The following is a 26066-nucleotide window of genomic DNA, read 5'->3' on the forward strand; positions in this document are numbered from 1 at the left end:
GATGTTATGCGATAGTTTTCGGAGAAGAATTTTGGCCAGATACCAATAACAAGTGCAGCACGAAAACTTTCAATTGCAACGCTTTTGAATAACAGAAACTAAAGACAAAGTAAAGTAGGAGTATAGCAGGGTTTGTCTTTAATGATCCTTAAGTTAACTTGTCATTTAATGATTTGAACTTCTTCGAAGAATAGCGCGTTCCAGAAAATCTAAATGAGGTAGTTTGCAAATCATCCTTCTCTAGACTATTAAAAAGTCAGGAGATTCAATTCACGTGAAATTGATTTGAAATCCGACATTTATTAAAAGAGCTGATTTTGCAGATTTTATTTTATCACATTATTGCTCTTTAAAATAAAACACTTGTTTTGTCAGATAGTTTTATTTGCGACAATAAAAGCGCAAATGTATGGCTTTAACTAGGCTTGCATTGCGCTAGTATTTTGCAATATAATGATACGCAAACGATAGTTTCAATAGACGAAACTTTTTGCTATATGTACCACATCCCACTATGTCTTTACACCCTAATTAAATTCATTAAAATTAACAAATGCATTCTCAGACACAGCAAGCCTACTCTACCTACAAGCAAATATCCTTAACTCTGCTTGATAAAAGAAAATTTTATACAAGACATTTTTATAATTCAATTTGATGGAAAATCAATTAACATATGGAAACGAACAAAAACAGCAAAAGGTTTCAATTTTAAGTAGCCTAATAGATGGAGAATAGCCATTGCTTTCAGAACTGGTAGAAGGCGAGGATGTGGAACCCACTCTCGATATTTCACTTCCTTTGCATGCTTTGCTTCTTGTCAACTGTACGAAATACAAGGACAGTTTTACCTTCCGTAAAGCAACCCAAAATAAAAGTTTTGTGCTTATAAGACTAAAGTCTATCAACACTTAATAGATTTAGACCCTATTTTAGTTGTTACTATAGGCCTACAACACGAAATGAATACTATGGTGCTGGTACTAGCAAACCAATACTAATTCCTTGTCAACCTTTTTATTATTAGAAAATCGAACAGCGTGCGGTGATTTATGAGTTTTTAAATTGAAAGTGCATTAGCTATAATGCTTTGCTTAAGCCGAGACGGTTTGCTTCTGGTTACAATGAAAGGAAAAAATGTGAAAGAATTAAAATGCATTTTATTAAAATCAGCATATTTGGCTTTTTAATAAGCACTAACAACAGCGATATAATAAACAAGTATAAATTAATAGAAGACAGTTAAATTATGATTACTAATGGATTAGTCTAAAATCAAATTAATAAAAACGACAAATATTGTAATGAATTCATTTCTTTGTTTTTCTGTTTTGTAGCCAACTGTGTGGAAGTAAATTTTCGAACAACCTCTAATGCACTCAACGAATAAATCTTGATCTACTGCTACAAGGTTGAAAACGAAAAATAGTGAATGCTGCATTTAAACTTATCAACAGAAAATTTTCAAGGGATAAATGATCAACAGTAGTTTCCACTTACACCTGATTAGAGTAACGACACTATAGGCAACGATTGATCGGAGTGTATCGTATTTTGCATGGGTGCATCAAAAAAAATACTGTAGATTGGAGTGACCAAAACTGGCTGTTTGAGGTGTCCGTGATAACGCGCACCCTTGCCAATCAACTTCTCATTACGCGAACGAATATAGACCGCTTTTAGCCTTGCCACCACAAGGTAAGTTTTGTTTATGCAGAATAACGCAGCGCAATAAAACAAAGACAAAAATTGGAAGTGAAGACACTAATGCGCTAAGAAAAGACATTAAATATTGTTTTAATGTGATGTTATTCAACCACGTATACATTAGACAGGAGGCTAGCAGCAATCATTGGGCTAATGCAACTAAAGCTGGTCAATAAGACATTTACGTAGTAAAACAGATGGTAACTTTCTACACAGGTGGGCTAGTAATTACATTTTACGATTAACGTTGATTAAATGAAAACTTTCATGGCAAAAGGTTTGAGCGTTTAGTCTACCCAGTTGCATAATTCATGAACAATGATTGAAACGTTACAGCAACAAAAATAAAACGATTATTTTGAACAGTTCACAAAGATTGAGGTGCCTAACAATGGTAACTTATCGACATCTCATGTTACCAATTAGATTTAAACACTTTTCTGTCTCTGAAAATTTTAACTTTTACCAAACAAATTTGATATAATCAACTGATACATATTAACTTATTTCCATGTAGTCATGCTAACCATTGACACAACTGAAGAAGATATTTTGAATCGCATCTGTCATTCAATCATTTTGTGTAAAATCAAGTTTTGAAGCTAAACAACAGATTCAAAGTGTAATTGCGCCATAAACAGTAACTTGCGCCATAAACAGTAACAAATACATTTTGGCGTAGGGACATACTGAAACCAGGGACATACGGGACATCGCCGGGAAAGTATATTCGGCAGATAAGTATAGACTTCTAGTGTCACAAGAACAGCGAGAAACACCATCATGTATTGAACTTATGGTGACCTCATCAGTACTGTATTGATTCTGTTACAAAGCTTTTGACTACCAGTAATAGCAGTCAATTGCATTCTTGTATGAGCGATTCAATGACATCGACCAGTTGTAGAAAGAAGTTCTTGGCTATCAGCACTAGGATGAGCACTTGACGGTATACAGATACTTATTACGGTAGTTACATATTGCAAACTACAGAAAGATATTGCATATTTAAATATTATCACTAATACGTTGCATCCACTGCAAGTCGGTAAACCTGGGTTGGATATAACCCGTAGGACCATAGCCTTACTAAAAAGCATTAAAAGATGTTTGCACTTTATCACTTTGCACTTTGAAAATTCAATTCAAGCAAGATTCTCTTACAAATAGTCAAAAGAAGAAAATAGAAGTATTTTGGACGCACAATAAGGCAAAACTCGTTACAAAGATCATTAATAGAAGGGAAAATAAATGGTAAAAGAAACAAAGGCAGACCAAGAATGATCTGGACATCAAACATCACTAAATGGACAAAATTAAGTTATGAAAATGCAGTACGAACAGCTCATGGTCGAGGACAATGGCGCATTGTATCCAACCCTCAATACGAGGAAGGAACATAATGATGATGATGCACTTTATCATTCAGAATTGTGTGAAGCATTTTGAGTAATGTCACCTTTGCAGGACTGAAATTTAAACTTAAAAATTTCTGCAGCGTAAAGCGGTAAATGAAACATATATACGTCCAGTAGGAAACAGACATTACAATTAACAAAAATGATAAATAACGTACTCACAACGTAATTTTATCGACTGAACATGCGTCGACGCATGGCTACTCAACTTTCTACATATACAAACTAAAAAACATATACCGGCTGGTAGATGTAGCTAAGCTTCTATTGAAATGACAGCATCAAACGTACAAATAACAACAGCAAAATCATTCTCCAATTTAAGAGATAATCTTTTTGCAATTCTTACAAATTCGTATTGGGTCTATTGTGTCGTAGTCCATAACCAGATGAAATCTGAAACACTATGTTCATCCAGATATGGCAAGTTACAATTTTAGATGTAACTTAGAGAAAACAGCAGAGTTGTCTTGCTTCATTCGACAATGGGACCTGGAACAATCTTATTGATATTCTTGCTGTATAAGATTTTCCTTCATACTTAAAAGTTCTGCAGCGTCATCTGGTGGAGTTAAGTCTTCTTCGTGTAAACTCCAACTGTCAGATACCTTGGATGTTTGTATGTCTTGGACAACATCACTTAACATATAAACCACTTCATCGTCTATTTGAGCAGAAGAGGAATCGGAACTGCTAATGTCATCAGAAAGTAATCGTCCGCTGTTAGGAAACTGTCCGCCCTGGTTGGTTTTGTCCGTTGGAGAAGAAACTTCAGTGGGATAAAATGTGTAGTAGTGCTTTTTCATGTCGTAATTGTAAGTTTTTCTTTCTTCATCTAAAGTTTCCGCACGAATTATTGGATCACTTGGCGAAAAACTATTGGCGTTAGTCATTGAGACTACAAACACCTAAAAACCGCCCATCGATTCACACTGACTGGTGTGTTTTTTTAAAGTTGTTTTTGTTACAAAATGTATTATCGCGTCATTGTCATTTGCAAGTACGCCTACAGTTCATATTAGAATATTAATGAATTGAGCAGCTACAAATACAATACAAACAAAACAGAATGTCGTTCTTAATGAGTTCAGTTGTTCTGCTTACAATGCTGGACAAGATTTTACAAGAGTAAAATTACAATTAAAGAAAGGAGCTACCTTGGTTAGGTGTATCAAGACAAGCATACTATCCTTACGGCAGTGAGTACATGTGCTTTGACAGACATACCCCTATGTACTATTTAAATACGAGCTGTGATTTTCCTCGTATTAAGCTACATACATTTAAGGGCACAAAGTCAGTGCATCGCTAAATTATCCAATAGCAAACTTGACGAACCTGTTGCGTCTTGGTCTTCTGCATTTACTTTCGAAGAGTCGCCAGAAACATCATTATTTTGGATGCTGATTCTGTAGTGGACAAGATTATTGTATTAAAAATATTTTGAAACGATCTTAAAGGTAATTTACATGGTAATTTATTTTACAACTTCGTAACGCAGCGCAACTAAAGTCTGCACAATTGGCAGTTTTAAACCAATTCTCTCAGCTCGTCAGCATAATACGGGGGTGTCCAAACTTTTTCCCAGGCGGGCCAGATTTGATAATGCGGAAGTGCCCGTTGGCCAACAGCCTCTGAAAATCTTGTTTAACGTAAATGAAGATGCATATATAGCAATATTGCATTATTTAACGTCATTTTCATAACTTATAACCAGCAATATGCAGGTTTACCTATTTTGTTGTATAGCCTACACATTAAGGGATACGATTAGTTAGGCTGTATAGTATATAAGTCATCTGCTTTTCCGTCAGCAATTAACACATCCAGAAACTTTGCAAAACACAGCTGAATTAATGTGAAGAATGAAAGTGACGTCTTCATTTCTGTACCCATTTGAAGTCTGGTTCCGAGGTTAGTGATAAACAATCGTAAAATATCACGAAGGTGGAAGTCGCTCAGCTTTAATTTCGAGCGGTTCTTGTTCAAGTTCATAATCGAGACCGTCTGCTCGCACAAATATGTTGAACCGCACAAGCTCAACATTTTCTTTGCAAACTTTCGCATTTCTGGAAATTTATTTTTATCCAGCCGCTGGTAAAAAGGCACGAGAGAAAGTTGTTATTGTCGGTTTCGCAGATATGCTCAATAGGGTGGGTCGATTTCTTCATTTATCATATAATTTTAAATGTAGGTGCGACTTTACCTTCTAAACATTTCCTCAAAGTTTAAATCGTTTTGTGCACAGCAGCCCATTACCCCAATGACCCTCTGTTTCTATAACAGGGTTGCCAGATTGGGCGAAAAGTTGCGAAAAATGTTGTTATTTACCTCATCCTTTCGCCCAATCTGCAATCTTACGCAGTGGGCGAACTTTTAATAGTTGTGCGGTTTAACACACCACAAAAAGCTTTGTGAAACTGACTCATTATCTTATTCATCCTTTAATGATCCGAGTTTCATGGAGAGTGTCTCAACAAGTAGTGCCTACAATATTATCCCAATCCCTTGTGTTGCAAGGGAAGCCAATCGAAAGATGGTTTCTGACAAAACAGTTGCTGCTATTACCACTGTTACTTTGCAGGATGTGCTAGAAGACTTCTACACAGGCATCATTATTGACCCACGGAAAGTGAGACATAGCCGAGTTAAGAGGCGTACTGAATTGAAACCAACCCAACATGTCGTCAATAATTTGATATAGCTCTATGTCGATGGGAGAAAGGATGAATCGTATGTCTTTGATGACTACCACCCCAGGAGAAAAATAAAAGAATACCATTACGTTTTACTGACACAACCTGGTGACATCTACATCTCTCATGTCACAACACCAAGTGGTCGTACAGTTGACATTTTAAAATGTATGATCGACGAGAATACGAACATGGATGGAATTCGAAGAACAGGTTGTGACGGGACAGCTGGTGAACATTGGGAATCGTAATGGAGTAACTGCTAGAATAGAAGATCATATCCTTTATCCAGTATAAAGTTCAGTGGAATATATGTTGGCCTATGCTGCCCATGAATGAGTTACCATTGCGGCATCTATTTCGATTATTTGGAAAGGCATCTGGTCCAGAAACATTCATTGGTGAAATTGGCGATATTCTGTGGTCAAACCTTATAGCCTTGGAGATCGCATTGTTTGATAAAACTGAAACTCCCCATATGCCAAAATCGGACAATTCAAAGAATCTAAGCACTGACCAGATGTACCTTTTAGAAATCTGCTATGCAATCCGTTCTGGGGAATGCTCTGAAACACTCTTACACAGAGATCCTGGGAAATATAATCATTCACAGGAGCAAATCGAATGTGCCGCTATTATGTTAGTCAAACCCATCCATCAAAAGCTGTAATCCTGTAATAAGACATTGACACGATTCATTGCAACTGTGTATGGGGTTGCATGGTTTGCCACTAAGATGGCCACAGATATCAGCGATGCTCCATAAGTACTTTTCCTTATGATACAACTCAGTAGTGGACTTGAGCCAGTAGAAGTGCAGTCTGTCATCGACAAATCGATCAAGCAAAATTGTTATGCAGCTCACCCCGAAAACTTGCTATATGCCATGTTTAATGACAATGGACCTGCCGTTCGTGAGATAGCTGTTAGGCGAATTCTGAAAGCACGAAAGCTTTCATCTAACTTACAATAATACGAAGATTCCACCGACCTGCTGATCAACTTAATCTTAATGCAACGAATTATATTGATATGATCGATTGGACACAGATTGACGTTACTGAACCACCATTATTAGCATCTAAGAGTGAGGATGAACTTTGGGATGCAATAAAGTCAGTCCCAGTAAAATCGTCATACACACCACAGACTCAAGCTTTTGAAAGAATGATTCGTGTAGTCGCTGAGGTCAGCCTCAAAACTGTCGGAAAGGAGAAAAGGAACTCTATGATTCATTGTACTTTGGATGCAAAGGAATCAGCGGCCTATATTGAAACAAAAAAAGACTGTGTTGTTTAGTTTAACATCCAGGTGTGGTTTTAACTCATTAAATTTCAATTGTGTCTCGTTTTCACTGTAGCCTACCTATTGAATATAATTTACCGTGAAGTAGAAAATTGTATTTTTCCATACCACCTGGGGTAAGTGGTTAGGAGCACACCATCACATTGAAATTTTAACACTTTATTTAGTATGGCAAGCCTCACCTAAAGACCGATTTATGCGACAATCCGACTATTTTGTGTGAAAATCGACCCACCCTAATGCTCGATTAGTTGCAGATGAACTGGAGTCCCATCAGGGTTCAAGCACAAAGAAGTGAATAGCAATAAGTCCATTACATTTATGGCAAAATCTCGACACCGGTCGTTGAACTTACTAGGAAGAAAATGAATGAATGCTTGCTTGACTGTAACAATAATTGTTGATTTTGCAATTATGACGCAACAATGTTTCTAACTTTTATCGCCTGACTTTGTGAGAAAATAATGTTTTCATTAATTTTTTTCAAAATGTAATTTGTATTATTTCTGTCTGTCCAAAGATAATACATTGTGCAACAGGTAAGGGCCAAACAAAAACGCATCGCGGGCTGGGCTTTGAATACCCCTGGCATAATACAATTCTAAACTCCTGGCATGAATGTTCGAGCACGTTGTCCTTAATTTGGTTAATCATTAAACAGTTTACCGAACAATTCGCTATAAACTAGTTTATCGGATTTTGCATTATGTTTCCCAACCAAAGGAATTTACGTTTGTTAATTGATCGAAGCAAAGCTGTCATTTAACGATTATTATGATGAAGTAATAAATATGATAACTAATTAACAATTAACAAGAATAGTAGCCTAATAGTTATTAAAATACAGTAAAATCATCATCATATTCCTATCTCGTGTTGAGGATTGTAGGCAATGCGCCATTGTTCACGTTCATGAGCTCTTTGTATAGGACTTTCGGAATTCTATGATCTTTGCAATAAATTTAGCTTTTTGTGTATCTGAAATATTTCAATTGTCTTCTTTTGACAATTTGTAACAGAATTTTGCTTGAGTTGAATTAGGATAATACTTCATCGTTTGTGACCTTTTGTTTCCATGAAAAGAAGTTATCGCTTCCTGCACTTATACTCCTAATGATTCAACTATCTCATAAATAGTGATGCGCCTATTTTCCCTAATCAATGCATCTATTATATGATCAATGTTATGTGAACAGAAGATAGTCTACCACTTCTTGCCTATCGCAAAGATGGCGGTGGCCAGGTGCTTCTTGTCCGTGATTAGTTTACTTCACTTATCTCGCCATGGCGTATGTAGTCTACTGCATCGTCATTAAACACTCGATTTTGCTTTCTGCTTATGTTCAGAGTTATTTTCACGCCCGACAGTAAAAATGGAATAATAACTCTACATTTTCATGCTGCTTTGAGGCAACCATGCTGGTTTTGCCTTTTAACAAAGAAGACATAGAGGCAGGGCCGTGTGAGCAACATCTTGCCCCCTCCCCAACCAACTAAAATGAGTGGGCCTCTAAACAGCTGTGAGCCTCCCGGGTGGGGGCACGGAGGGCGGTTAACGTGACCTTGCATAGAGGGGTAGTTTAAACTTTGAGTTACAGATTGCAGTAGTTAAAACTCTCCTTTCCAAATTTTTTTAATTTTTGCAACATTAGTTTTCATATTGAGTTTTTTACCCATTGAACGAAGATTACCTAGGATCTTTTAAATATTGTTTGCGATAGCAATTAACAATAAATAATTATAGACTATTTAAGTACCAAAAGTACTGTATGGCAAATTATGAAAACAAAAAATGACTCCATGAAAAAACGTTTCATAGTAGGTATAATAACACTAACAAAGCGTTTTATATGATATGCAGACGTGCATGCTTTTCAGCTCTGTAGGGCTACTATACAGAGTCGTAGACAATGTTCAACACTGCCTTATAGAGGCGCAGCCGAGCAGCTTAGATTGGTGTATAACTAAAAATGATTTTTTTTTTGTCAAACAAGATTTTACCTATTTTCTTCAGTTTCCAAAAGTTGCTGATACGTTTTGATTTCCAAATCAAGCGACGACTTAACGTTCAGAAGTTCATTGTACTCTAATAACTGGCGCTGCATTTTATCTTTTGCAACGTTCAAATCTTTTTCCATTTCCTGTAAAAAAAATGCATTTCAGGGTCTTTAAGTTTTGGCATAAATCAACATGTACTCAACATAAATCGTAATTCTCAGTGGTAGGGTGAGCATTCAGCTTTGTGTCGACAGCTGGGAAGAACGACACTAAATTGATGACACACAATATATCGCATATAGCTTCCTAGATATGAAAATGATCAGGAAAGCATAATGCAGCGGTTGCTCATGACAAGAAATGCAATACAGACGTATTGACGATATGAGAAATATAGTTAAATTACTTTCTTGTAGAGTTGTATTTTCATATCGTTAAATCGCATTTAAACAAATACTACTTCGCAACCCAAACCAATTCCTGTTGTTTATACGAGCTCTAAACCAGCTTTAAAACTAATTCAAGACTATATTACAATGAGTTGCTATTTCATAACGCACTAGTTAAAAATATGTTTACCGAGATGATATTTTGGTAATGCAAACTTTCCGTTTGAAGACGAGTTTCAGCATCTTCTAGTTGATCGTTCAGTCCGATGCTCTAAAGATAGCAGAGGTCGATGAGATAGCCTACTGCCTAATATTATCGTTACAAAAATATCTTTCAAACATCCTTGATGATAAAATGTAGAAATTATTGAGAAAAAATCGAAGCTTGTCCTTAACACACATATCACGTTTATGGTAGAAACTGTAAATTTAACGCTTTTGCACCTAAAATGCATAATACGTAAAAAGTTTAGTAATACTTGATTTTTGCGTAGGTCTAATATTTGCAAGATGTTAGCAACATTACCATTCAAGCATCTCGAAAATTTGATGTGTGAAAAAATAAAATTTTTGCCGTCTTTCAAAAGTTAGTTGAAGCTGACCACAAAAACAGAACGTATTATTGACCAGCGGAATGCGATAACTCACTGCAGAGCGTAGACCTTCAATCTCAAGAGTAAGAGAATTCACTTGGCGTTTTGCCTCAACAAGTTCTCCTTTGTTGCCTTTCTTGGACTTACTTTCTTCTTGGCATTGTTTGGTGAGGTCAGAAATCTGAAACGTCAAACATGACGTCATTAATTTGATTGAAAATCAAGCGATGAAAAACTATGTGGATTACAGCAGTTAGGCTATACGCTGTTGGTGATGCAATGACTTACTGAACAATTAACCTATATTTCACCACAAATCATTCACAGTTTGTCAGGCCAGTGTCAGCCAGACCGAAATAAGAACATCGTCTGTAATGCTTTTAGACACAATTAACACATCTGAGCAAAACCATATATGCTATCTGTTACTACATCATTCCTTTAGGTTTAATCTTAGCCGTATTCTTAGATTTCCAGACACAGAAAAACCAAACTCACAATCGAGGGTAATGTACATTAAACAAATGTTGTACCAAAGACAGGCAAGACACAACAATCCGTTGTATTGCAAACTCTCTCCCGAAACTATATTAAACAAGAGTGTTGCTTAATATTTTCAAATTTTTATCCTAAGTGCTATTTTACTTTAATCACCTTTGTCTTATAATAATCCTCAATTTTGAACTTTTTATCATGAGTTAGTTGGTCATAAGCTGCTCTGATATCTCGAAGTGATTCTGATAGATCAATTTGTTGTTGTCCATCTACAACCACTTCACTACTTCGCATTGCCATCAGTTGCTCAGTGAGCATCCGTAAGTCCTGCAAAGCAAACCAAAATTGTTGGTAAAGTGTAGGAGCGACCTTAACTTTTGATTTACATGAATTAGTTATTATCGATGTAGCTGGATAGCTTACGAAATGTCGACATAACGTTGTGAATGAGCCACGGTTTCATTTGGTGCATGCTAAAGATGTAGTTCTACTCAATCACAAATGAACATGTTCTGTTCTGATGATAGATGCAAACCGTAATGAATGTAATGTTACCTGTGATCACTAATCACTAAACTAAACTGACCACAAATATTATTATTTCTAATCAATTTTATTTGTCCAATATTGCCAAGTAACGTTTAGTATTATTGTAAGTACAAAAATGTACATATGTTTGTATTGGATCAGAAATTGTTTTTCAAAGTGACATATTGGAGGATTTCAAACCCTGAGTCCACATGATAGAGTGAGGATTAAGAAAAAGAGTTTGAACTTATGTCCAGGGATATCAAAAACTTAACAATAGAGGTACAGACCAGCAAGTCCGTAATGTTAGTGAAAACGTTTATTTGCATCAAATCTTCATTGAAGCTCGTCAAACACAGCCAAGCATTGTGTACAAAAGACATGAAAACTCTCATTTTGATTGGTCATATTTATTTTCATTATACCTCTTCGTTGACCCTTCGAACCAAATCCAGCTCTTCTTTCAAAGACTCAACTTTTCCTTCTAATTCTACTTTCTCCAGGGTTGCCTGGTCTACATCTTTACATAAAAGCTTCACTTCATTTTCAGCATCTTGCCGGTCTTCTTCTTCTCTTTTTATTCTAGTTTAGTAATTTTAGAAAATTTATCAATCGTAAAATCAAAAAAATGAAATGTTTTTGCTGTTTTGTGAACCATAAAAACTTTAAAGCAAACTTTGTTTTTACAAAGACTAGCATTGTCTATACTTATTTACGTACATAAAGACAACACTAATCGACATGCTTGTATCGATAAAACGTACACACTACACACACAACGGTGTCAGCAAGATTTTTGTTAGTGAAGGTAGAATGTATACGAATACATAAAATGAAATGCTTTTTTTTAAAAACATACTTACTAACGCTTTAGAGTAACATGGAAAGGCAACATCACAATACTGCAATTTTTTGTTATTAGCCGACAATACATAGACTAGCAATTACTCATCAAAGAATGATCACAAAATCGACTTCTTATACAATAGTGCACTTACTGTTTCATTATATCTCTAATATCTCGATAGCAGTTTTCAAGTTCGAGTTCTGCTTGCGTCTTTTCTATAAGAGCTTCTTCTAGTTCTTGTTGAAGCCCGTGTAATCGATCATCGTACTTGTCTCCAGCTCGGCTCGGGATTGCTTGACTACTTTCCAGCTGTGATTAAAACAAAAGTACCGTAAAAGACAATTTTGAGCTGATTTTTGTTATTTTTTAACACAAACCTAAATTAAACTGATTCGTTTCAGAATTATTCTGAAATTCAGTTTGTACTCTTTTTATGTGATATGATATTCTATTTTCAACTTTTGCATGCCTACTTTGTTTTGTAAAAGATAAACCAAAGAAAATCTAGCAAACTTGGACAAATGCTTTATTTCTGATGTACCAAAAGCAGAAGGGCTAACAACGGTTGGAAGTTTAATGTTAAGTTAAAAGGTTAGAGATATTTCAGTTCAATGTGTGATTAATTGTCACGGTAGTTGCCGCTTATGAGATCCACTTCCGTTCTAGGATAAATGGATCTGAAAAGTGGCGGATCAAATAAATCGCAAATCCACTGCACGTTATGCCTCTGGATGACAAACACGTTTAGTGTGTATGGTTCTTAATCATGCAATGCACATGAACTTATAAAAAACTAAAAAAAATACAAAAAAACAGTTTAAAAAATCTATCTACTGTAAAGTTGCTTAGCGCGAAAGGAAAGTCTTTTGCAGGTGCTTGGAGTACTCAGACAGGCTCTGATGTTTTTAACATTTTTCTCATCTTCGTTGCAACATCCGGAGGAAGCATTTTACCAGATTTTTTTACGACGTGCAGTGGATCTAGTAACCGAAATTGTGGATTCATTGAGAGAAGTATTTTGCACTACGTTGGTGTATACAAAATTTCGTTTCACTAGATTTGTTTCCAATAAGCTACTGGATTCAACGTCCGTGTATCCTAAGCGGCGACTGCAGTTTTGCCTTTTTGATGTAGCCTATGTTGGGACATTTTAAGCTAATGTATAATCTTATAGTTTTGTCACTAGTTAAACAATTGGCGGTTAAGTAGGTGATCAACAACTTGTTTGTAGACAACCCTTTAGAAAAAGTGAAAAGAAAATCCGCAGTGGGCCTACTGCAGTTTTTTAAACTAAACAACAAACAGTCTGTTTGCAGTATTGTTATTCCATAATAATACTGTACAATACATCTAAACAAAACAAATTCGTAATTTTTTTGTTGTTGTTTATGACTTAAGTTATTTCCTGATGAGGGCAGAAAGTCCTGCCAAAAACGTTTGTATTTAATGTGTTGTTTATTGTTTTTGAATTATGCAATTCAATCCTATCAAGTTGTTATTAAGCATCTGTCTATGGCATTTCAGAATTATCTATCTCCCAAAGCTATAATAATACATGTTTTAAGTTTTTAAGCTTTGTTTGTCTTTGTGTGCGCTTTTAATAAAACGAGCGCTGATGTTAGCTCTAATGTTTTTGTCAATAGTTTCTGTGAATTCCCAAATAATTAATCAAAAATGGATCAATTAAAATGAATATTTTGAATTTAGGTCCTCTAACGGTAGCACACTAAAAGCAGTCACACTAAGTTGTAAGCAACACAGGAAGTTTTAATAACTGGAATCTCACCTAAAAACGCCGCTGAAAAGAATGACAGCAAAAAGATTCTTTAGATTTTAAAAATATAACAACCTATAAAAACTCGGATTCGGAAGGTACAAAAAATTAATGTTGATAAGAAAATACGCATTCCAACCCAAACAAGTCATCGCAAAAACAGTAGCAGAAGGTTGTTAGCCTACTGCCTGAAAACTAATAATGTGCAAATACTTGTAGCCTACTTATATGCTCGCTTGTGCAATGAATAAACAACCAATCGTGTAAGTCAAATAAATAGAAACTACATACACAATTTAAAATTGTCAACAACAAGCCACCTTGTCTGAGGTTCTGCGAAACAAATTGTGTGAGGTTTGAGTAAAACTTTAAAACAGTACGAATAGTAGGCTACAACCTCGCTGCCGCACTTGATAAGTGTCACATGTGGAAACGTCATTGGTTGCTTAATCCGTTCACAATGTACGGAGTTATTGTTAATATGAACGCAGCCATCATATTGTTAATATGAACGCAGTCTATTCATCTTTGTTTGCTTTATCCTTATAGAATAGCACAAGCATCGGCATCACCCACTCCAAACAATGGCGCACATTGAAAAGATGATTCGTAGCCGGGTAAGGCAACATCGTTGAGCATGTAACGTAGTTTCACCGTCTTCACACGTTGTGAAGTGGTTAAAGCAATAGATGCCAGATTATCAAGGACCTACCTTCACACTGGTTCATGTCATGTTCACTCAAGCGTTTACATTACCCAATTGCTTTGCGGTTGTTCGTTATTATACAATCGATGGGAAATCATAGCTGACACGTGTTGACAGTGCATACATTTATAAAGTGGGCTTCAACAATCACATCAGAATAACTGGACTATAGCTTTGCGATAATGTCGGTGTCTGTGTGATGCGTGGAATGTATAAAATATTAAACGTGTTGATAAGGCTGCTTTTATCATAGACTGATGCACTAGGGTGTGTCATATTTTTTGATTTTTAGAATCTGTATAAATATTCTCTCGGCTACCCCAACAAATGGTGCAAATATATGCCTAGTACTGGGGAAAAAAGTTTTAGCAATATTGAAGTTTGTTTACCTACATCATTTTGCATCTGAAATTTCGAGAAAATTTGAAGTTTTTTCAATTTTTTTAAAAATTAAAAAAAATTGAAAAAACATTTAAAACACAGCAACACATCGTAAAACACGTAGATAATTGTTGCACAACTACAGAAACACAACAAGAGTTGGCAAAATGGATATTTAAATTGTTCCGAAACTGCCAAACTGGATCAACTTTGCTATGTCTTGTTTGGAATGATTTCTGGACATCAGCATACGGCTAACCTGCTGGGATTTGATGTACCATTCTCTTCGTTCTTGTGTAAAAACAGTTGCTGCTGCTTCAGACACCATCTTTACACACCTCTCAACACTTTGTGTGTGGCTAGACCACATGGGCACGTCCATAGGAATAGCATAAAACTTTCTCAGTTCACTGCTTGTAAGAGAACATGTAAGAGGTGGCTCATAAGCCGATGCTTCCCACTTTATCATGTCTGAAATCTTAGTTGCATCGATATTAATCTCTTCCACCCGTCTCACTCGCACTGCTTCATTTCCGACTTTGCTTTCTCCTTCTCCTCTCAGTTCAATGATCTTGTTAACAGCCCAAACCCTTTCACTTTCATCCTGGGAACAAAGCATTGCCTGCAAAATTGTCTCGCTGAAGGCGTTCCAAGCTGATCTTTGCACTGCAGGAATGACCAGCTGCTGCACTTCGGTCTTTTGCTTTCTTATCTGTTCTAGCATGAACAACAAATTGGCGGGACCTTCTGTCCATTTATGTTTCACTTTAATATTAAACCAGTTAGGAAGATAGACCCCCATGATAAATTGAACAATGCTTTGAAGATTTTGTAGCTTTTTTCCCTTTAAATTATGCTTGGAAATCCAAATTCGGCAGAATCGAAGAGCGGTAGTGAGCCAGCGAGCATGATTTACAGGGCCAATTTCCATGCGAGCGAGAGATGGTGAGAGGTTACCAGTTTTTATAGCTTCATGGATTTTGTATGCATAGCACTGATCTGTAGACAGATCTTTTATAATTTCTGGTTGAAGATTAAGAAGTGCTGGACCACCACTAATCGTGGGAAAACTTGGATTTATCTCCATCTCCGTCGCATCGTCTAACATCTTGCCTAGGGGTCCAGACCACTTACTATCAGATACGGTCTTTCCATCAAGAGCAATTATAAGATGCCTCAAAGGCAGCTCTCCAGTGTGCAAGTCGCAAACTATCCAAACCAGTTTTCTGTTCAATTTAGTTTCCAAACAGTGCATTACTCCTCCTTTCCAACCTGTGTTTACGTTAGTTGAGTCACCGCCGACCGCCAGGATAGTTTTGTCCAATCCTCTTTCGACCAACCACTCGAATATCTTCTCAGCAATGATTTCAGCATGTTTCTTTTCTTTAGTTGCAGTATCTGGTGTGAAATGAAATAAAAATTTTCCTCCTGGCTCACTACACACCGAGTAATGTTCCTCCTTTACCATTCCTGGGTACTTTTGGCTAGATCCTTCAACATAGAAATAAGAATTAGTATTGTCTATCCTTCCATCAAAAAACACACAGGAAATTCCTTCCGTTTTGATCTGCTCTTCAAGCTTGGATTCGATGCTTTTCATCACTTCTGTTTGTGCTCTTCTGAGCTTGTTATGGTCAATCACCTTAGATAGGTCATCCTTTGATATAATCCCAGCATCCATCCAAGCTGCACTGGCTATTTCAGCTGCCTCTCGTAAGCCTGTGTTGTGTCGTAAACTAGCTAATGCAATGTTTGGTATTTTTTCTGTGTTACGCTTACGTCGCTTTATAGTAGAAGGCCAAGCAGAAGCTTCTGTAACAAATTCATTATCTTGTGGACTTTCGTTTGCTTGATAGTCATCTTGTTCTTCTTCTTGAGGTTCGAACATTTCATCCTTCTCTTCTAGTCTAAATTTTCTTTTCTCGCTGGCTTCCATCTTTCTTTTTTGATTTAAAGCACTTGCAATTTGTTTTCTTGTTTCAGGAACATCCTTATGAGACATTTGATGGGGCCCCTTGCTGCTATTTTTTTCCCTTTGTCCCTTGATGTACTCTAAATCCATAACTGGAATCTTGTGTTCACGGGTGCAGGTACAGAAAATATGAACCACTTTTTCACAACCCGAACCACATTGGCATTCATCACATTGTTTTATAACACAGTTGCAATGAAGGATGTCAAACAATGAGTCTATGCTTCCTAGAAACTTTTGGCGTGCTTCGGTTTTTCCCTTACCACTTCCAATCTCATTTGCTCTTTTCCACAGTTTTTTTAACCGGTTCATAATACTTTTTTCTGCAATAATGACAGGGAATTTGAATAGGGCATTAGCTTTTTGCCACTGAGCATACACCTGGTTGTAGATATCTGTAATGAGCTCATTCTGTGTATAATTTCTGCGATTAGTCTCACTTGTTTCTCGCAAAAAGAGACCCAGCTTCAGCACATCTCTGACAGTTGGAAGTTCTGATGGCAGCATCTTGCTGCCACATCCTATCATATTACTTAAATGACAGCTGGAAGCACTTCTTGTGTTAGTAGCCATAATGACTATTTCATTAAAACTGCAGTCAAATTTTACTAACAGTAAAAATGATCTGGAAACAACAAAAACAAAACAATAACTAAACTTTTTGCAGTAGCCTACCTGTAATAGCTTGTGCTTAGTATGTTACTTTGCATGGTAAATCTTAGCTGAATGCTTAGCTTAAGTTATAACTTATATTGTACGAGCACTGGATATCTGGTTAAAACAATGCCTGATGAATCTAATCAAAAAGCGATCTGGATAAGCTTTGAATGACATTGCAGACATAGGCTACTGCAAAATTTAACAATCTTAGGCTACTAACTGACCACTGAACCCAGTGAACACTGAACAGGTTAAACCAATCTGAACTAAAGCTGGCTTTTGTTAAATCAGCAATCTTCACATTGATTCTATACATTGGTGTTGGATATTGCTAAATTATCTTTGAAAGCCTACTATTTCCTTGGTTTTTCATTCCCAAACAAACTGGAAAACCAGCAACCTTCAAGCTACCATTATCAAGCAACCAGAGTTCATTATTGCATCACAAATGATTTGATACACTTGGAGAAGGTGTTTTAATCACTTTATCACATATTTATCTTGTACACTTTTGTTTATCACTTTATTGTTAATGTTGTTTTAGAATGTAATCATATCCTTTGATATTCTGCAAAACACAAGCATGTCAGGATCCTCATTGCCCTCAAATCAGAAAGTCAATAATGGAGACTATTCTTGGCTTTTTTTTTCAAAATTCACTGGTTTTTGACATTATTTACAAGAATGTTTTTGGAGGGTAGAGCCATTTAACCACATTTAGGAGGGAGAGTGTAACTATTTTGAGCCATACTGGAGTCAAAAAAGCTGAAAAAAATTGTTGGGTATCAAATTATAAAATCAAGAAAATTTTAAAAAAATGCAAATTTTGGCCAAAAATGAAGATTTTCAAGTGAAAATCGATGTAGGTAGACCTTCTTCAAATTCTTTCAAATTATCAGGACTTGCTATTGTCATTAAAATATCACCTTTTTTAGCATAGCCGATAAAAAATAAATTTTTGCAAAAGTATGACACACCCTACTGATGCACACAAATCAGTATCCATCAATTCTCTCGTTGGTAAACCTAATGTTAAAACATAACTACTGTTCAATGATTGGTGATAACCTATGCCGTTCAAAGCCATTCAGATCCATACAAAACTTATCGATTGAAAATAGATTGTACTGAGAGGTGATAGATTTTAAAGTCTTTTGACATTGACAAGTAATAGGTGTATTCATATTCATAATTGTGGCATTACCGAGATTATCTTTTTTGATGCACATTTCCCTTCTCTATCATTAAACTTGAAAAAGTTAACACAAAATGTAATATAATATAATATGAAAGCAAAAGTAGTAATACAGCTTGGTCTTTAACCAGTGAAGACTATGCTACCAACTGACCTGTTCAACTTTAAGTTCCAGCAACTTGTTCCTGGTTACGAGGCCTCGAACCTTGTCAATGTACGTCACAAACCGGTTATTGAGGCAGCCTAGAGCGGCCTTTTCATCAGCCCGGGTTGTCACAAGATGGGGGGTACCAACCCCGTCAACGCTTGTTACTCTGGTTTTGCTGAACTCCACTCTGCCAGAATGCCTAAAAAGAGTTATAGTACATTTTAAATGCAGAAATTATGATTTTGTCTTTTTGTCCGTCTTATTCAAATCTGAACAGTGGCATCTTTGAATGAAAAGTTCTAAACTTTGACAAAATATAAGTCACCACGATAACACAAGCGATAAAGGGTCCAGCCACCATTTTCATTGTAATTCCAAGATACAAAAAAGAAACTATAACATTTATAACATTTTAATTTTAATTACAGAACTGCAACACGCTACAGAGATAAGGATTGGGATATTGAGACACGTCTTATGAACTAACACTTCAGATATCTTCGTTAGTGCTTATTTGACAACTTTTCAATTTGAGTACTTTATTCATCACAATTGTACAAAAGTTTTATTGTCCGTAAGCGTCATAATACCATGTCAGTTTACTTTTCGTGCTTGCATGCGATGTTTCTTTGTAATTGTTATCTCTGGTTTTGATTATTATATTTTTTTTTTACAACGTAGTGATTCAAAAGACAGCTTTCAGTGATATTTAGCCATTAGGCTACAGTGTTGTGTTACCCAAAGCTAGGAGCTGCAGAGTACTTTGTTCTTTGCTGTTGGCCAAATCGAAGCTGATAACTTGAAGGTAAAACCTTAGATTCTGTAACAAAAAATATTTATCAAATCACAGAGTGATAACAAACGTTTGGTTCAGTGGTTCTTAATCTTTTTTGTATGTTTTACCCTTTTAACAAAGATAAATATCAGATTTACCCCCAATAGATAAAATGATACTCATTTATTAAAAACGAAAGTAACAAATTCCATCAGTTAGCCTATAGCCTATTCAATGCGACGGCTGCCCTTGCTTTTTGGAAACGAGTTGTTCAATGTCTGATAGTAAGCAATGCAGAGAAGCCGCATTGGCATAGGTAAGTTAAAGAAAACGTGACCAGAACATTCAGAGCTTGAATACCTATCCTTGAATAGCAATGTTATATTTTAACCCAAAACCTTTCTAGGTTGCAAGAGTGAAACTAATCTTTTGCAAAAGAATCGTTTGTTAATTTTATACATTCTTCTTGGATTGCTTCAGGAACATCTTTTACTTTACATACAAAAGGATTTCTCGCTACTTTCATCAAAATGCTGCCATTATTTATCTCGGGAAAATATCGTTCACACTCCTCCTGCAAGTTTTGAAGATAACTGATGATGTCATCCTTCAAGTTTTGAGATCATCTCCAGTTATCTCCGTCAAGCGGTGAAATAATATCTACAATACCAATATCTACAGCTGGCACAATTTTTCTGTCCCGTCAACGGATGTGGATATTTTGGTTGATAGCTCATTTACTGCCCAAAACGAGGAAATTTACCCCTAGGGGTAAATTTACCCCAGTTTAAGAAAGGCTGGTTTAGTTTCTTAATATTTCAGACTAATTTTTAATTAATCCTCATTGTCTAAAAGCCTTAGATTCTTTATCTGGGGTTTGCACCCCCTCCCCCAGATGTTCTCGGGAAGGTTTCCAGGAGGTAGGCTACTTGATGTTGAGCATGGTTTACACGTGTTTTTGTCTCATGCCACTCCGAGAATTGAGAAAATTATTTGCAACAAACAGGCACAGATCATAAGCTATTCCTGATCCTGCTATGCAAAGTCATTGAACTTTTAAATCGTATGTTAATATCCTTTGCAATATCATTTTCATCGAGTCAATATGTTACCACTTTATTTGGTGTCAGCATACTGAGTGTTCCGGCTGATTGTTGATTAGCTCGAGAGTAATGAAAACCCCTGATTGAGAAGATAAGAGTATAACCTCACTTCTGCTAAGTTATAAGAAATATAACTGGGTGGGGCAATAACTTAAAATTCTGGAAAACGATACCTACTTAATGACATATTCAGAAAAGGGGGCGATGCGGACAACCCTCCCCCCTAAAACTCAGTAAAGTAACTTTATTCATTGTGTATTTGAGGGATAAAGTTTATGTAGACTTACACATCATTGTGTTTTGTTGAAATCGCCCCATAAGGCTACTAGCTGGACCCACCCTGTAGCTACTGCAAGGATAAGACGAATGTCAAAGATTAGCAAACTCAACCCCTCAATCGGTAGGTTATAATTTGTTAAAATTTCTACCAGGTATTTTTTAATTTCATTAAAAACCTGCTAACAATATCTATAAAATGGTTGGTCCAAGTTTAGACATTATGAATAGGCTATCATAGCCTCCGTGTTGATTCCACGAGACGTCTTTAATCTGATATTAATGTACAACATTTTTGTGGAAGTTTTGTTGTCATTTCGAAAAGAAATTAGACGATTGTGTAATGTGTAGTTCATCTGGTTTGTTGGGTTATTTGGTAGGGGAGGATGAGGTAAGTTGAGCCACTTTTTACCTAAACGCTTCTACTAAGAAAACCGCTTGGTTTACAATAAAAAGTGAAAGTGGCAGCATAATGGTTGATGCTTTGGCTTTAATTTAACAAAACATTTTTTTTCATAACTCGTAAGAATATTGAAAAAAGACATGTTTTAAATATTATGTCATTTTGGCTCAACTTACCTACCCCACGTGGTAAGTTGAGCCGGGGTGTGAGGAAAGTTGAGCCACTCATTTAAGTTCAATAACAAAAGCTGTAGCGATGGTAGCCTACATATAAAATGCTATGCAATTCATATGTTCTCGAAATTATTGCCCAGCTATTTGTCCCGAATTGTAACATGGACTGTGACGCAATGGTGACGTCATCATTGCGATGCACTGTCATGCTTAAGCGACAACCTCTCATTATTTTTTCTCTATTCACTAACTCGTGCTTTCGCTGCCTGGCGAAACGTGGTTCGGCCTTTTACGATGTGATGATGATGATGGCGTATGAGCGATCTTTCCAGGCTAGATTGGAGGGCAGGAAATCTTCAGCCACTCAGCAGTCTCGTTGTCCAGGACCCTCAGACCATGCGCACCGTGTGGAGGCCGGTGGGTTAGGCAGTGGTGGATGACATGGTCTGCGGTCTGTTCCGTTGCACCACACTCGCATTCTGATGAAGGAGCCAGGCCCCACTTGTGCATGTCTGAATAAAAGCGGCCGACGCCAGTTCGCAGAAGGTTAAGCCTGACCCACGCAAGCCTTGCGAGGGACATCCCTGGTGGACGGGGATCAGCGTCGGGTATGAAGTCACGGAGCGTGGAGGTGTGATTTTGCCACTCCGTGTTCCACATGTGGTTCGTCCAGTGTGCCGCACTGAAACCAAGTTCTTCTGCGCTCGTAAGTACGATGTGATAAATCTATCAGACGGACGTATTAGAGTGTGCAGTGACTATTCCACTTCACAATTGATCCAGTCTCTTGTTGACAATATGTAATCTTCACTCAACACATGTCGAACTTGAGTCGAAAGTAAGAAAGAAGACAGGTTGGGTAGCAGTTCACATAGCTGCTACCAGGAAGAAAGAACAACATGTGAAAGGATAAATTTATTTTGTTGTGACAGTTCGACTGGAAATTGCGCACTTCCCAGCCAATAAATCGGCCACTTTCGTTGATTAAACGTCAACAGACTTTGAATCAATGTAGTACTAGCAGATCGTGTTAACTGAGCTGCAGAACAGAAAATAAAACGATGAATTAATACACAATCCTGATTAAATAAACCTCCAAATGTGAATTTTCTAAATCAATTTCCGTTGTCTGTCAGATCTAAACTTATTCCATATGCCACTGATCAAGAGAGCATGGTAACCGGAATTTCTGCTGACGGCAGAAAGTTTCTCCAAGTGGTCGTGTGAGGAAGCTTTAACAACATCCTCTTTAAGAAAAGCACACTCATCGTCTGCTTTAAAGACAAAGGACAACTTTTCCTCGGACTCTCCAGGCACTTTTCTTAAAAAGTTGGCCTCAATTTCTCCATCTTCATTAAAGCATTCGATTTTACCAATGTAAATGCACAGGTCGGGTTTTCCTTTGCATGTTGCTAGTAGGCTTCAGGTTACAAATAAGTTCAAACTTCAATAGACTAATGGACAAATTATTTTTCCAGAGATTTAGACTATTAAAAAGTAAAATACACTCTGTTATCTATTTAATGACTACATATATCATCACTTAACACTGGCAGCTGAAGTGAGGTAAGTTGAGCCACCGGCTCAACTTACCTGTACATCACTGGCTCAACTTACCTCAAGGCCGCCATTAAAAGTTAAACAGGAATTTCTCCAGTCATATATGAGCTAGCAACCTCACTTTATTAGTTTCTGAATAAGCTAACATTAGTGATTACTGTTAGACATATCAATACAGGTGAATGCCACAGACATTTTGTACAACTCAAAAAATCTTTTTTTTCAAAAAGTTCAAAAAACTTCCCAAAATCACTAAAAACAGTTTTTCTGTCTTTCTACAAGACAAAGGCCTATAATATTTACAGAACAGCTCCATATAAGATAAACGGTCAGGTAGATGGCAGTAGAAAGTTGATGCGATTTTTATTTTTCGAGTTACAGGGGGTGGCTCAACTTACCCACTGGCACAACTTACCTCATCTTCCCCTACAGTAAAGTAACCAATGTTGTACGAATGTACGGTACTGTAAACTTTGCCCCATAAGTAGCAATAGCATACTATAGAGTAGACACTCAACATTTAACCAGAAAGGGGCTTTCAGTATTGGGCTGAAGGCAAACGTAATAAAAACTTGCAGCAAGCTGCAAATGGATGATGATCGGCAGTTTTCCGCTGTCACAAATCGTTACTGTTGCGTTGAATGTCTGGCTACCGTGTTTATTTTGTCTGAGTTACAGTTTTTTTTCTATACACATTATTGACAAGTCTAACCTTTACTTTGCAGACATTGAAACAGGTAATGTGAGTTTTAAGTGACCTTGCGGTGTACCCCGTATAACAACATAGGAAAGTATAATATATGAGAGTGATTTGCTTGTTGCTTTACCTTTTGCAAATGTTCGGGTCACTTTCGTAGCATTCGATTTTCCCACAATTGTCCGTTGAACAGATTCGTTGGCTGTGTTCATGATGCTTCCTGCTGGCACAAAAACAGAAACTTCAGCTGCTGCTTTCTGTAAAGGTTACAGTGAGAAGAGCCCAAGTTGCAAAAAAAAACAATCACCCCCCTCCCTCCAATTACAGTAATGCAAATACTTATCGCTACATAGCACCAAGGCCATGATTGCACTTCATTTTTCATGTGTCGGCTGCATAACCGAGTGATGAGCTGTGGAACGACGCTAGCCGTACTCAACCTCAAACTTGTCGTTTCCGACGTACACAGGGACCTCCGTACAGGGAGGCATAGGAAGGCAACTGCTTCCCAAAAATGTTGTTTTCTTTCCAAAAATAATAATGTTTTTGACTCTAATATTGTACAACCTTTTTGATAGCCTATTTTTTTGGGTACGAAAAATATTTTCCCCTTTAAAAATCTATGTCTGGTTACGTCTTTGTTAAAGACTTATTGGTACGTAATTTAATGAAACAGTAGCCTACCTTGATTAGGATGTTCTTGTGCTTATTAAAAAAAACTTTTCCTATCCAGACGTGAACACACGAAATCTTGCAAGCTGCAGTAGCACTTTTATTTCCACACTCCTACCTTGTGCGTGCTTATTCTGTTAACTTAAAACTCTAATCAGCAACTTGTTGACTCTGCGAAAACTTTTTCAATGGCTTTGTCTATGTCAATAGAGCTGTAAATAAAAACGCCTACCTTCGAACAGAACGGCAAAAGTAAACGACATCGAAAACCGCAAGCTAAATCAAGCATTCTATTGGTTTGAAGCGGACACGGAATCCATTGTGGATAAGCAGACTCAGTCTAGTTAACATTGACTTGACGTCTGCAGAGGTTGACTCAATGTATAAAGCGCAGATAAAGGAGCAAACAAAAGTTCTTTCAGTCGTAGGCTACAGTATTTTCCCAGCTAGCAAATCAGTTCTTTTCCTTTCATCTAATCAATCTAAAATAGGACTGATTTTACATCTGGGTTCTATAATCACGATTTGACTCATTTCTATGTTGAATCAACGTAACATTTAACTTTTTTCGGAAACTATGACAACACGTGGAGTTTAGTTTATCGAACTTTGAGCAGTCTATTTGTATAAAAACGACCTCAATCTCCTGCTGGAAGCGTAGCATGGCTATGAGTTTTGACGTTTTGTGGATAACAACACGAATTTTGCGTTTTACTTTTATGCTCCAAGATCATCAACTTGAGTTTCAGAATTGTTTAAAACAAAAAGTTTTTACAATTTTTGTAGTTCAAAGCTGGTAAGTAGCCTACTTCAGAACGCCACTATTGCACTAAAAAGCTAACGAAAAGGGACAACATTTGTTGACAGGAAAAAGTTTCGCAATGGCACTCAACATTAGAAACGCTTCTGCTATTTTCTTTATTGAACTTGAAAATTAAATACGTGACAAACTTTGAAGTACCGATACTTCATAGTTTCAAAACTACCTGACACACTGAGAACGTTGCTGCTAATTAGTGGTCCTCAAACTGGGCCCCGCAGCGCACCAAGGGCGCCAAGTCAATGTGCGAAAACTGTTACGTTTATCTTTTATTTACGCACACAAGAACGTGAATGTGAGCGTACTGTAATTTAGTCACAAGGTTAAAGTGCCCCTGACAGGTTGGATCCAAGTATAGTAACTTTTTAAAGCATTTCCTAGCGCAGAATTACACTTAGCGAACTTTTTAATCTTAACCTCGTAGCTCGGCTGGTTAGGGCGTAATTTAATCAAACGACTGCTCCGCAGCGCCACCACAGGCGAAACTCCATATTTCACTGCTCTGGGATGACTTTGGTGGTATTACGTCATCCTAAGTGGACGTCGTTTGCAACGGATGAAACAAACGCTTCCTAGATGTAATTGGTGGATCACAGTTTGGTCGAAGTTGGTACAAGCGGTTGCTTTTTTCGATGATTTATTGTTTTTTGCAGTTTAATAAAACTGTACTGGATACGTTCCTACAAAACCTAAAAAGCACTTTAAGTGAAAAATGAAGAAATCATACGAATCATCATTCATATTTAATTCATCATCACTATTCAAAAATAAATAA

General features: G+C 36.8%; 1 protein-coding gene across 1 annotated transcript; it reads right to left on the minus strand.

Annotated features, from left to right (window-relative positions):
- Positions 1-372: 372 nt before the first annotated feature.
- Positions 373-24707, minus strand: LOC145770613 (glial fibrillary acidic protein-like). Its single transcript, XM_082582307.1, has 12 exons — positions 24484-24707; positions 23930-24019; positions 19551-19632; positions 18819-19011; positions 12128-12285; positions 11555-11711; positions 10761-10928; positions 10162-10287; positions 9704-9784; positions 9128-9267; positions 4464-4534; positions 373-824 (listed from the first exon to the last, which is right to left on the minus strand). Exons 2-12 carry the CDS (start codon positions 24009-24011, stop codon positions 793-795), a joined length of 1290 nt encoding a protein of 429 aa, XP_082438433.1. The 5' UTR covers positions 24012-24019; positions 24484-24707; the 3' UTR covers positions 373-792.
- Positions 24708-26066: the final 1359 nt, after the last annotated feature.

This window comes from Aplidium turbinatum, chromosome 1 (genome assembly GCF_918807975.1).
Source record: "Aplidium turbinatum chromosome 1, kaAplTurb1.1, whole genome shotgun sequence".
NCBI classification, from domain to species: domain Eukaryota; kingdom Metazoa; phylum Chordata; class Ascidiacea; order Aplousobranchia; family Polyclinidae; genus Aplidium; species Aplidium turbinatum.